General features: G+C 41.1%; 1 protein-coding gene across 1 annotated transcript in view; it reads left to right on the top strand.

Annotated features, from left to right (window-relative positions):
* ttll12 (tubulin tyrosine ligase-like family, member 12) overlaps positions 1–7,601 on the top strand; it is a 54,146-nt gene extending 46,545 nt beyond the window's left edge. Inside the window, exons 13-14 of the mRNA XM_069903417.1 lie at positions 5,058–5,196; positions 7,194–7,601. Coding sequence (XP_069759518.1) covers positions 5,058–5,196; positions 7,194–7,345 — 291 coding nt within the window. The 3' untranslated portion in view covers positions 7,346–7,601. The remainder of the gene's footprint in view (positions 1–5,057; positions 5,197–7,193) is intronic.
* Positions 7,602–14,789: the final 7,188 nt, after the last annotated feature.

Below are 14,789 nucleotides of genomic sequence, written 5' to 3'. Positions count from 1 at the left end.
ATTTGTTGATGGAGGCTTCGGATTCTGACATCAAAAGGACATTTGAGCCAAATAAGTCCTATACAAGATGGATGGGTGGCAACTGAGAAAGACTAGGATCACTGACCTTATAGGACGATTAACCAATGCTTTGGCATAGGCAAATATCAACCGCATCCCATCAACTGTCCTGCTGGGTGTCCTGGGTAAACTTGTACCTCTCACTTTGTTTGTTTTAGATTGGTAACAGTGTTTGAGTTACCAAAAGAAAATAAACACACACACCGAGAGCAGTTCAGTTTATACAAATGTTTATTACAAATTCAAAAGCTGATTTCATGGTGGAACTTCATATGCATCCCTGGGCCTCATAGTTAATTAGATAATAATGTCTACTGGGCCCCATGGTGGAATTTTGTTAATTCATATGCACCCAGGGCCTTCATGGTGTAAGTTAGATAATGTCTTCCTATTCAACTACATCCCTGGGCCCCATGGTGGAATTTAGATTATGTCTTCTGATGGCATCCCTCCTTGCATAAGCTGGTCTAAATCCTCCATTACACTGGGGAGCCACATTTCCTCAGCTATTCAACAGACCTGTCAACCCTCCCTGCATTCCTACATATTTAAATTTGTTGGAACAAGTTTGTGGCTCAATATAATCTCTTTCTCACCTGTAGCTATTCCATTCTCTACCAATCTAACTGGAGAGGAATATGAACTGTTGTTATTATGTATCTCTCTGCTTTGTCTCACCCATGGAGTCAAGACAAAGTTTGTGCCCTCTGGTGAAGAGAGATTATCTTAAAGAGACAGGAATATACAATTAGCCTTTCCAACCGAGCAACGCAACCAAGTCTAACACTTTGTCAAGATTCAAGTTAACCTTAAATGCCAATTTCTAGTAATTTGAATATGCCACTCCAAGCAGTGCTGCGTGCAAATATGGATGAATATAATAGACTCAACGCAGATAACTTGAACTTTGAATTCATAGTTTGGGCTTTGACTTGTCTGTACTTGCAGTTACAGGAACTAAACTTTGAAAGTAGAGACTGATCAAAAGAGAATTCAGTAAAGCTCTACTGGACGAAGACACTTTATAAAAAAAAAAATTATTGCTGTTCCATTCCTCCAAGGATGTCGACATAATTGACTGCAATAATTTTCATTTCTTTTTTAAAAAAGGTAGAAATTCCTTGTTAGGTAGCACAAATCATCTTGATGCCATAATTTGATGGATAAGAAGCAAATTCTCATTAAATTGGTGAAGTCAAATTTACTGTGATTTTTAGCTTAATTACAGCTGGCTGGTGTGGCCTTGAACGGCTCATTTTGGCTGATTGATTTACAGTTTGGTGGGGCAACATCCAATTCCCTATCATCAGTGCTGCATCATGTGCACAAGTCTGTTGGCCTTGAGTCCAATTAACTCAATCATATTGAATAACAAATCATTGCTGAGCAACCTTTAAAGAACAATTTAACAGGAAGTGCCCATTCACCTTGATGAGAGGAAGAAATGGTGCTGTGAATCTGAAAACAAACAATAAAAGCATTTTAATCAAACTCTGAACCAGGCTCTTGGTTTTAGGACAGAGTGAAATACATATTTCACTTTGGTGGCAGATTAGCTTTGATGTAAAATGTTTTGATAGATAGGCAAACACACTTTGTTGGAATTTGTTTTTTAAAAAAAAACATCCATGACATTATTCATGAACAAAACTGGTCTGCATCTTGCAATGAGGTTCATGGAGTTACAAATTTCCCAAGGTGTTGATTGCAAAGTGATCTCCCACTTCCTCTTGTCTCATTTCTTAAACCCCATCCCCTTCCCTCTCACTTGAGCATTGTGTAAAATGGTGAATCTGTACTTTCATGGGCATTAGAGCTTGCTTTGGTCTTTCAAGTGCCCAGGAATGCAGAAGGTAGCAAATGTAGCCAGGTCTGTCACAGGTTCTGACCTCCCATCCTTTGCAGACATCTGTGGGGGATGCTGCCTCAAGAAGGCAGCCAAAATGGTAAAGGACATTTCCCCCAACCCCATCATCTTGGTTACTACCTATTCTCACTGCAACCTTTAGAGAAGCATGAAAACCAGCACATCTCAATTCAAGAACAGTTTATTTCCATCAGCTATCAGACTCTTGAACTTCCCCTTATTACACAATCATGGGTTGCTTTGACACCACCAAAGGACTGACTGTTCCAGTGCAAGTCACAGTTTTTTTTTGCACAAGGATTACTGCAAATATTTATTATCCATCCATCTTTTGTATGTATTGTCTCTTTTAATTCAATTAAATTTATATTATAAATGTTTTTGCAAGTGCCTATTTGACTTCAGCAAGCATCTCAGTTGAATGTACATGACAGTAAACTCATTATCAGTAAATTTGCCACAAAGGGTTGATTGTTAATTGACCTGGAGCTTGGGAGCATCAATGTACAGAGATTGCATATCCATAGCTCACTGAAAGCGGCGACACGTGGGGATGGAGTAGTGAAAAAGTTATTTGTTATTCTCGTCTTCAAAGGCCAGGGCATTTGATATAAGAGTTAATAGAAAAACTCAAGAATTGCAGATTCTGGAAGTTCATTCTAGACCTGGTGCGTCATGTCACAATGGTACAAAATGGTTTTGACTGCACGAGAGGAATATGACAGCAGTTGAGTACAGTGCAGAGGGGAAATGTGAGGATGTGGCCTGCGGTGGAAGCTGTAGTTACAAGGAGAGATTGGTTAGGCTGGGTTTATTCTCACTGGATCAGAGGAGGTGAAGAGTGATCTTAGAGGGTTTGAAAATCATGAGGAGGAAAAATTGGAAAGATATTTGGGCAGAGAAATCTAGAAATGGAGAGCATCGGTTAAAGGTGAGAAGGCAAAAAATTAAAGGAGATTTGAGATTTTTTATTCGGCTAATTCAGCTACAGAAGGTAGTGGAGGCAGATTTAAGAGGCATTTGGACAGGTACTTGGATTGGAAAGGCGTAGCCTAGTGTGGGCCCGGTCCTTGGGTAGATGGGCAGCATGGTCATTGTGGGTGAGATGGAGTGTAAGCACCCAGTTCTGTGCTGTATGACACTGATTATAAAGTAAAATCGATCAATTAAAAGGCATAGCACTTTAGCATTGGGACTACCATCAGCTCAGGCTGGTCAATATCCGTCACTCTTGAGAGTGAGCAAGAGGATTTCCATTCCTTAATGAACTTTATTTAATCCAAAAATAGACTTTATTCATGATAAATGATTTACAAAATAAAAAACCAGTCTTTTCACACCCATAGTGTCAGTCATATCTATACTGTACTGTTCAATATACTGTTACGACCCCAAAGGACCCCAAAACCCAGCAGCAATAGATATTCACCAAGACAAGTAGTTACTTAAATAAAAGTTGTTTTAAATTATCTTTAAACGTGAAAACAGAATCAAACTTTAACATCTCTATTAACTTAACTACCCCCTTCTAATTCTAAGCGCACGTGTTTGTGATGTGTGTGTAAATTTAAGAAAAGTTCTTTTATTCACAGTTCAATCTCACTTCTCATTCTTCCAAGTTCACTAGTTGCAGGCAATTCTTATACTGTGCACAGCATTTAACATGTATAAAGTTCACCAGGCTTTGGTGCTCGAAAGGTAAATGTTTATCATTCAGGAAGGTTCTCTTAGGGATTGCAGAGAGAGATTTGTTGTTCCAGGATTACCACAACTGAAGTACCACCATTAGTCACCTCAATGTCTTGCTGTAGAAACTTGCCCCTTCAGGGTTCTCCAGATGATAACCTCTTTCTTTCAGGCTACCACCACAGAGTTCCTTTCTGTTCCACTTATTCCAAGTGAAACATCAGACAGATAGCACTTCTAGCCATCTGCCACTCTGGAGTTTTCTTTTTCAGTTCCAACAAGCTTCCTGCTTGTTTCAGCTGTCCGTTCAATCAATCCCCCCCCCTCTCTCTCTCTCTCTCTCTCTCTCTCTTTTTCTCTCTCCAACTGCCAGAAAGCCCATGTGACTCTCTCACTTGCAAACCTCTGACCTTCTCCAGCAAACAATAGGAATTGGTCTTCTTGATCAAGCTGTTTTTAGTTAAACAAAAAACCCAGGAGTGACCTTTCTGTGCACTCTGTCAAAGCCGGTGCAAAGAGCTTTCAACAGTCGGTATGCTTTAATGACATTTCAATTAGCACCTACTTGTGAAATGTGCTCAGCATTTCTCCATAGTTTCTGTAAAGTCATTGAATTCTTCAGTATTTCAAATAAGATCTGTTTTAAAGTGTGTATATGTATGTAACCTACTCTAATTTTACCAATTTATCTCCCAAATACATCTATCACATATTCTATCACAGTACATAGTTACATTTGTTCCCTAAGTATCCCATTACCACCCCTGTATCACCTTGTCTGTCTCAGCCCCTCAATGCCCAGTAATGGGAGGACTCCAGACTGTAGTCCTTCTCCACTGTGCCCTTGCATTGGCTGCACCAAGCCTTTGCGTATCCCTTAGAACGTACTCCTGCAGCCAGAATGTGTCACTCAGCATCATTCCATCACCAACATCTCCATGATCATTGGAGATTTTAAATTTGCCCAAGTTATAAAATTTTTTTTAAAACCCTTTCTCTTCCTTCCCTTCACCACCACATTAATATGATCTTTTTATATTTTATTCTGGATCTGATTGCTGTTGAATTCAGCTCTTCCCTGACCTCAATCTCCACTGTTCAATTTCCAGACACAGTGCTGGACCCCAGTTCTCCAAGCTCGCAAAGTCCTTGCCACACCACAACTTGGACTTCCGGAAACACACCAGTGAAACATTTTGTGCTTATGAGTGCATTTACAAACACTTGATATCATGCCTTCTCAGTAAATGTTCACACTTGCATGATGCTTCTTTCATGAAAGAGAGAATGTTTGTGGGGGAGGGATGGTTCTGTGAGTTATCTGAGCAAAGTTATTAGAAGATCCACAAAATTTAAGATGTATTTGCTCTCTTCACCATAGATGAGAAATTCCCTTTTTCGTTCTTTTAATATGTTATTGATTTCATTCTCCCTTTGATTGCAGGAGGAAATATTTAAATCATTTGTTGAACTATTTCAACTCGCTACTGCTAAGCCTGCGCCCTTAGGTGTCTGCCATTATCCATCATCCCGAGCGATGTATGCTATTGACCTCATGCTAAAATGGGACACTGATGATGATGGTAAGTGTCCTTCCTCGAGCACTTGTAGCATTACAGCCAGGATGTGGATAAGAATCCTTTGGTCCTTCTGGTAGAACCATGCAGCAGGGACAGGCCTTTTGGTCCACACATTCTGTGCCGCCATCGAGCTCCCATTGTACAAATCCTGCATTATTCTCCCCGTAATTCCCCTCAGTTCTCCCCAGATTCTACCATCAACTGCACATAAGAATTGATTTACTGTGTCCAATCGACATAGCAACCTGCACCCATTTGGGATGAGGGAGGAAATCGGAGCATGTGTCAACTCCTCATTGGCACACTCAAGGTTATGTTTGAAGCCGGAACTCTGAGAGAACAGCTATTCTAGCCACGGTACCAACCTCTCTTGACATGAGCTGCACCACAAACGTGTACTTATTCCCTCTTGGAATACAGTCCACTTACAAAAACAATTTGCTGGGAAGCTGTACTTCCAAAGCCCTTGTTGTGATTGCCTGTACTTCAGCGATGTGGTCTGCCAGAAAAAATGATAGTTAACGGTTTAGTTCCATGTACTTTATTTGTTAAAACACCAACTAGCTGTACCCCCTGGCCTAAGTGAAAAGAACTTCACTGCTTTTCAGTCAATAATTGTCTCTGGTCTCGAATACCAGTTTGGACCAATAAATAATTTTTTAAAACTGCAATATACCATATAAGTAAGGGCTTCCATTTGTTTAATAACATGTCTTGGAACTTCAGGTCGTCCACAGCATTAGAATTCTCTACCACTAGCATGACCAAGTGATGTGTATTGGAGCAATGTTGAGTGAAATAAATAGCTAATTCAAAGCAGAAAAAATTCCTTTTAGTTATAAGCATCTCTTTAACTTCCATCAGAAGGATCCTCTGTGGCACAACATTCAGTAGGTAACAACTCCCACAGTACAAAAGTGTTTGTACGCAAACCATTGCAGTGACATTTGCAACAGAGGTGTTTGTCGTGGGCCACACCCCCACCACTTGACTTTCTCAAACCTGTCAACTGCCTGACACCATCCTACCCCCATTTCTCTGCTCATCAATCACAACAAACTCGTGCCCAGTTAGGTAGGGAGCTGGTGTGACCTTTCTGTGTTCAGGTGAGACTTTGTGAAACATCCACACATTCTGATATCAAATGTAGAATAAAACTGGCTCTAATGCCACTGAGGCAAGGTATCAGTAAGACCGTGCTACCTGTAACAGAAATATTTTAAAATTAATTCCTTGTGTTTTCCGATCTAGCACTGAGGTCTATTTGCAAACAGTTGTGACTACAGCAAAGATAATAAATTATTCATAAAATGCTTCTCAAAGTACAGAAGGAAAATACTTACCAGAGTTATGGGAAGGCCTTGTTTAACATCTATTTCTGTCTACCTCTCCCTCTCCCATCCCTCTCTCGCCCCCACGCTCTCCTTCCTTGGCTCTCCCACACCGCTTGTTGTATGATTTCAAGTCTAAGATGAAGTCCCAAAAGCATGAAGGCACAGGCCCTTTTAATACACTTAGTGATCAAAACAATATCTGCAGCCAGTACCCTTCACATTGTGTTCATTTTACTTGATGGGGCTCCATCCTAAATTGCTGAGTATTTCTTATAACATTATCCTTACCCCAGTCCTCTTCTGTGGTGTCGGATTATATTTGTCTTATCTCTTGTGACACTTGACCAAGGCATACATCCTGGAAATAGACGTCTGAAAAAGGCCTACTTCATCAGTGACTCTACAATTACCATGTTGGTGATTTATACTTCACACATACCGAGGAGAAATCACAATATGCCTCTTGTAAAAATTTCTCCACACCACACCACCTTTTTGGGGGTGGGGAGAGGGTGCTGGTGGTGATGTAGAGAAAGGGGAAGGATAGTAATTTATGAAAAATTTCACATTCTGCTGGAATTGTAAAATTGTTGTAAACTCTCTTAAAACATTGCTGGAAATTTGATTCTTTATATCATCACAATAAAGTATGTATTTTTTTCCTAGGAAAACCAATCATGCAGCCTCAGATTCTTGAGGTGAATTTTTGCCCTGACTGTGCTAGAGCCTGCAAATATCATCCCAGCTTTTTCAATGATGTTTTTAGTGTGCTTGCCTTGGATGAGATGGATGGTCACAATGTCACTCGCTTGAGCTAATCTTATCTATAATCATCTGAATCCAAGGCTCCAGCTGCTGCAAAATCTCCAGGTATGAGGAACACTGTCAGCAAATGGAGGACAACACCAGGCATTTGGAAGCTGCAAAAGACGTTGCATTATTGGAAGGAGAGTTTTCAAGTATCTTCTTTTGTTTCCCCCCCCCCCCCCCCGTGACTTTTGTATCTTAAAAAGTGGGGATAGCCAGGATTTGCAGGTTGTTTGACATTCTGACATTAAATGAATCTTTCTTTCATGAGTTGTATGGTTTATTTGTAAAATGATCAGTGATAAAGATGGAAAATTTTACATGGTGTAAGGTAAAACATCATGAGATGGGAATGTGTAGGGAGTTACCCGGTACAGGGCTGTAACAAGAAGGGGAGGTGTCCTTGTACTCCTGTTAGGTAAAACATCATGAGATGGGAATGTACAGGGCTGTAACAAGATGTGAATGCATCCTTGTACTTACGAGAAAAGAGAGACATTGATGGATTGAGAGGCAGGAAGCTAGCAGGGAAAGGATAGCAACAGTTTTAGTCATTGGACAAGTAATGATATGATGATGTTCTAAGCACATATCCAAGGGTATAAAAAATCACCATTTTGCTGATAACGGCAGAATGCATTCTCCGACTAACATGGTTGGTCGCAAGTGTTACAATCCGGTAATAAAGAACAAAGAACCCTGATTTCGACTCAGCCTAGTGTTTGTCTCACTCATTCATGAACAAAGCAGACCTAACAATGGTCAGGCTTACTTATTCTTCAAAGATTTGTGACCCTGAATGATGACCGAGGGCCAGCTACCATATTGGAAATCTATGGTGTTGGGGTCATACATAGGCATGAATTTTTACAGTGTGGTGGCATTCCACTAGGCAGGTGAACCGGCCCTGCTTATTACACATGCAGCGGGGCAGCCGGCCAAAATGACGCCGTTGGGGGTTTTTCCTTCATCCTCGGCACTGGGCTCAGAAACCCAGGCTGGAGGACCATGTGACACCCTGGTGACGTCAGCGCCCCTGGCCGCGGTTCTGAGCCAGGTCCGGGCTGGGAGTGTAAGTCCAGCCCAGCAGCCTGCAATACACCAATTCTGCTCACTGGTTGTGTGTCGCTTCAGTAACAGTGTAGTTGCTGCTACAACAGCACAGAAATGAGCCTTTCATCCCATCACATCCATGCTAAGCATGCCCATTTCCTCCCTAATCCCCTTTGTGCACAATGAGACTGTATCCTTCAATGCCATGAGACACAGCAGGGACTGCAGTTGCTGAACTTTGGAGTAACAAGCTACCAGCTGGAGGAACTCTTGTTTTTTTTTAAATTTTAAATTTTTCACACTATGAACCATACTGACCAAAATACACACAAACATTTCCCTCTTGAATATACACAGTGTCATTTTCTCCTCTTTTTTCCCCCCTCCCTCCTTCACCCCCCCCCCCCCCCATCCACTCAACGTTCAACCTATATGATACATTAAACCCATTAAACAGTGTCATCACACAGTGATAGTAAACAAGAAAATTGTGTCATCTACTTTTACATACTGGGTCAGTTCATTTCATCTCCGTTTTGGTGAGTATTCCAGCGAGAAATGTTGACCATTCCTTTTCTCTCTCACTGAATTACTCCAGTAGGTGTTCCTGGTGTAGACTGTCTGTTGCTTTCTATGGATGTTGCTGGACCTGCTGAGTTCTTCCAGCACTTTTAAAATTAAATTTAAATTTAGACAGACAGCGTGGAAATAGGTCCTTCTGATCCATGAGCCCATGGTCCTCAATTACCCCAATTAACCTACAACCCATGTATATTTTGAGGGTTGGGAGGAAACCCACACAGACATGGGGAGAACATACAAAGTACAGACAGGGCCAGATTCAAACCCGGGTCCCTGGCACTGTAATAATGCTAACTGTGCTGCCCTGTAACTTTATGACACAGTTATCTCCAGATTTATCTTCTAGTCCAGATTTTTCTCCTGAAGATTACTGATGTATGTTACCCTACTGCAGTGTGGAAACCAAGTCCTTTAAATGTGTGTGAACTTGCAGAAAATATTCATGTTCCAAAGTATATGGGTCACTGTGCAATCCAGAATCCATAAAAATGCAGCTGTTGCCATGGTGATTTCTCACTGTAAACACAGTTCATCAGGACAGATGGTGTTGCCGTAATTGTCAGCATTTGTACTACTGATGGCAAATGAAAATCTGCAGATGCTGGGGTCTGGTGCAGTACCCAAAAATGCTGGAGAAACTCAATAGGGTCATGCAGCATCCACAGGAAATAAAAGGCTGTGGACGTTCTGATTCTTTTTCTTTGGCTTGGCTTCGCGGACGAAGATTTATGGAGCGGGTAAAAAGTCCACGTCAGCTGCAGGCTCGTTTGTGGCTGACAAGTCCGATGCGGGACAGGCAGACACGGTTGCAGCGGCTGCAGGGAAAAATTGGTTATCACCGTAGAAAAAGTTGGAAGTGAGCAGTTCTACGGATGCAAGAAAAAGTTTAGGAGAGCAAAGAGATCTGCTGAGAACAACAGAATTGTGCAGAGCTGTGAGAGATAATGTAAAGCTGGGAGGTAAAATAAGATATCCCTTAACTAGGTATATGAATAGTCATGGTGTCCATCTTCAAAGAATTACAAAGGCTCCTGGTGATGAATGAAACTGTTGATTGACTGTGGTGAGAGAATGTGAACTTCCTGAAGCCTCCAGCTGTGTCAACAGACTGGACAAATACCTGTGAATGTGTACAAAAGATTTAAGCAAGTCTGAACTTACAAAGCCAAAGGGGCAAAGCCAATTCGTAAGCTATGCATCCTTAATTAGTAACTGCAGTTCAAGTCATAACAAAACAACAGTTGCAATAAACCCTCACCCAGTGTTTATTACTTGTGGCCCTCCTACTTTCAATCTAATCCTGGCATCTCCTTAGCTGCTACTGTGTATTGTTCAAATATTTTAAGTAATTAGCAAGAACTTGAGCAACTGACCTTCAGTATTCTAAATCCCCTCTCTCCATTTAGTGGCTCTGAAGCTTCATTTAACCACTCCCAGGTCAGGAGTTAAATTGCACAATAAGTTTTTGTGCCCTTTGTCTTGATATAGAGTCTATTTTTATCTATGTTATTTTCAAATCCTATCAAAATTTTGAGTTCTTTGTGCTCTGATCTAATTCTCTTATGAAATAACTTGATTAATTATAGAACATTTCATCTTTGTTACAAATATTTTTCAAGAGTTGGGAGTTTGCCAACCTAAATATTTAAATGACCAAATAATGTCTAATGATGTTGTAAATGAATAATTTTGTTTCCAACCATGTAGGTTTTGGGAAAGTTTGGTGTTTAGTCTTGCTGGTGCAGAAGAGGCCACTCTAGGAGCAATGAATGGAGTGTGATAGAGTATATAGATATATTTTGGGGAGATAAATTGGGAAAGCTTTGTTAGAGTAGGTTACGTACAAACACTTTAAAGCAGATCTTATTTGAAATACTGAAGCACTGCCCATGCTAGGCATATCAGCTCCACAGCTTTTTGCAAGAGCTTTGAAGAGTGCTGAAGAGACTTCACTAATGGATTGTTGTTTACAAAAGGCAACTGATGAAAGAGCTTGTCAGAGCCACCTTCTGTCTGGAGGAGAACTTGTTGTTCTAAGAGGGTCATGTGGTTTTGCAAGCAGAGAGAGTCAAACAGGCTTTTTTCTCGGAGAGAGATCATTCCACAGTGTTACAGCCAGCAGAGGCAGCTGGGACTGGAAGAGGACAAGCTGGCAAGCTTGTGGAAAGCCCCATTTGGAAGATAGCCTAGTCACAGCCCTTGTGGTTCATGCAAGAGGAGAGGACTGGCTGTCTAATGTTTCCCTTGGAGTAAGGGCAACAAAAAGGAATTCTGATGACCTGAAAGAAAGAGGTTATCATCTGGAGAACCCTGAAGGGGCAAGTTTCCTCAGGAAGACACTGAGGTGACTGATGGAAGTACCTCAGCTGTAGATGTCCTACAATAACACATCTCTCTGAAAACCTACAAGAACCTTCCCGAGCGGTAACCATTTACCTTTCGTGCACCGAAACCTGGTGAACTTTATAAATGTTAAATTCTGTGCACAGTCTAAGAATTGCCTGCAACCAGAATGAGAAGTGAGATTACACTGTGAATCAAAGAACTTTTTTGAACTTACACACACGTATGCTTAGAATTAGAAGGGGGTTAAGTTAAAGTGTTATCTTGGTAAATATCTATTGATGCTGGGTTTTGGGGTCCTCTGGGCTCGTAACAGAAGAAAACGAGGGTCGAGAACGTGTCTGCGAATATTTGCTTAACCAGGAAGGATTGTTTAGATCGCTTTGTGGTGGAACTTTTCCCTGTAGCCCACAGGAGGTGCAATGCATGTTCTTGTAGCCAGGCCAGAGACTGCAGATGCCAGAGTGTGGGACAGAACAATCTACAGCAGGAGCCCAGCAGGATGAACAGCATCAGTGTGACAAAAAGAAATGCCAGCTTTTCGGGTTGAAAGCCTTCATCAAGATTGCAACTACAGAGGGGTGATTGCTGGTGTCAATGAGGTCATGGTGGGAGTGGTTCTCATACTTCCTACCTAATCTTGTTTATGGATTGGACCTGGAATGAGACTGAACTGCATTTCATTTGATTTTATGTGCTGCCATTTGAGATGAATTAATGCTCTACTGAGCTGCATGTCAGTCCCATCTACAGTACAGCAATGTACTTTCTCCTGTGGCTTGTTTTGTGAAATTTCACACAATTTCCCTTATTTGCATTTATCGAGGCCAAGTCTCTACGTGCAGATTCCGGTTATCCTGTAATTACAAGACCTAACCAGCAGGTGGTACCATGCGCCACTGACCACTGCCACCCCATTTTCAACAGATGAATGCCAAGCAATTTACCCAATAAATTTCAAGAAATTGGAATTTCTAATATTTAATATGAATATAATTTATAATTACAAAATAATAATGCCATTGCCTGCATTCAAGCTTACAAATGAAATTGTCTTCTGAAGGCTTTAATTTAATTGATGTTTATGTTGGTTGAAATAGACTACATGGTGTCTGATTTTCCACAAATGCTTTAAGCTCAACTGTACTGACTTGATATACACCAGGTTATTCCAATTTCTGCAAAAACACTATTCAAAATTACCTGATTTAAAGCCAGATGAAACAAAATCAAAACTGTATACCCTGCTTCATGAAACTAGAGCGTTCCTGTGAAACCTTTCGTAAGCACAAGGCCCATTCACTACTATTGAAGGCTCTTTTCATAAAGGCAAAAAAAAACAATTCAAATTTCTTTCAGATAGCAAACACAGGTTTCTTCATTAAAAAGCAAACTTGCCTAAAGCGAGTATTTGTAAAGTGGGTAAACGTGTAGTGTGGAACCATGGAATAGAATGATAGATTTGTTGCAGTTACAGACGCTGCTTGGCCCATCAAATCCCATTCAGTCCTATTCCACAGTTCACTGTAGTTCTACAAATGAATAGAAGCATCAGCCTTGTGCAATGAGTTTCAAGCCACTCTGCATACAAAATAGTTTTTCCTCACATATTTTGGCCATCCTTTCAAATTGATGACTAGATCCATTTGTGAGCACAACCGTTCTCTATCTAAACATGTTGTGATTTTATTCAATGCCATTAGTTATCCTTTCTATCTATTTTGGTTCAGTGCAAACAACCTCAACATCTGTCTAATAGCTAAAATTTAACATCTCTGGAAGCATTCTTGTAATTATTTTCTGATTTGAACTTGAGAACTCTGCAGCTGAACATGTGGTGACCTGAACTGCACACAACCTTTCAGTGATGTTGCCTTTGAAGAAGCCCATCCATGTGCACCCATTGGAAAGAGCCACTTGGTATGTTTGCATTCTTGCTTTTTTTTCAGCCAAAAAGAATCATTCAATTTTGTCTGCCATTTATCAATCTGCTCTGAACCATCTGCCACCGCACAGTTAAATCTCAGACTCCTCACTGTTTACAACTCCTCCAGATTTTACAAAATCTTCAAACTAAATCCATATTCCATCAAACAATATCTTCAAACTAAATCCATATTCCATCAAACAATAGACGGCAGTCTTCTAGTTCATCTTGTTTTTAGGTAAACAACAACCCCTGCAAAGAGGTATCCGGAGACACTATGTCTCTTGCTGTTGCTTTAAAGTCCATTCATTCAACAATTAACACCTACTTGTGAAGTCTCCATAGGCATTCTTCACACTTTCTGTAAAAAAAGTCACTCAAATAAAATGAACTCTCCAGTATTTCAAATAACATCTGTTTTAAAGTGTGTGTATATAACCTACTCTAACGTTTCCCAATGTATCTCCCCAAAATATTTTTATATATTCTGTTACACCACCATCTTCTACTTTGGCAAGAAACATGACTTTTTAAAAAAAGACATAACAAGCTATTCTGGCCCATGAGTCTATGCCATCTAATTTACACCCCTTTAACCTACAACCCTGGTTTTCTCTGGGAGGAAATGAGCCCCGGAGAAAACCCACGCAGACACAGGGAGACCATACAAACAGCACAAAATGATGCAGAAGCTCCACAAGTCAAACAAAGTCCTTTATGTAGCGGATGTAGAGATACTTCACTTCCCTGCTTTGGTCATCAAGGTATGAGAGAATGCTGGCAGGTGGCCAAACAAAAGGTGGGAGCTGGCAAAGGCAGGAGATGAAAAGTGCCTGAGGGGAAGCAGCAATGAGGGATAGTTGGGTGGGGAGAACTGGAGAAACTGGAAAGGGGGAAGGGAAAGAAAAGTTTAATAATCTTCAATAATTGTAATAATCTTCATCCAGAACCTCCTCTTGCAGATTGCTTACTTTATATTGTCATGAGAATCAACTGTTATCATCAAAATCCAATTTTAGTTGGCTTAAAAGCATACCTTGGGAGAACTGGTGCCTCACAGCTGGAGTTCAATCCCGACCTCTGACACCATCGATGTTGTATTTGCATGTTCTTGTGGAAAGGTGGGTTTCCATTGGGTGCTCCAGTTTTACTTCCACATTCCAAAAATATATTTTTTCTTTGGCTTGGATTCGTGGACGAAGATTTATGGAGGGGTAATGTCCATGTCAGCTGCTGGCTCGTTTGTGGCTGACAAGTCCGATGCGGGACAGGCAGACACGGTTGCAGTGGTTGCAAGGGAAAATTGGTTGGTTGGGGTTGGGTGTTGGGTTTTTCCTCCTTTGCCTTTTGTCAATGAGGTGGGCTCTGCGGTCTTCTTCAAAGGAGGTTGCTGCCCGCCGAACTGTGAGGCACCAAGATGCACGGTTTGAGGCGATATCAGCCCACTGGCAATGGTCAATGTGGCAGGCACCAAGAGATTTCTTTAGGCAGTCCTTGTACCTCTTCTTTGGTGCACCTCTGTCTCGGTGGCCAGTGGAGAGCTCGCCATA

This window comes from Narcine bancroftii, chromosome 11 (assembly GCF_036971445.1).
Source record: "Narcine bancroftii isolate sNarBan1 chromosome 11, sNarBan1.hap1, whole genome shotgun sequence".
NCBI lineage: Eukaryota > Metazoa > Chordata > Chondrichthyes > Torpediniformes > Narcinidae > Narcine > Narcine bancroftii.
Note: the sequence above shows the minus strand (reverse complement) of the source record. Positions and strands in the feature narration are given on the sequence as shown.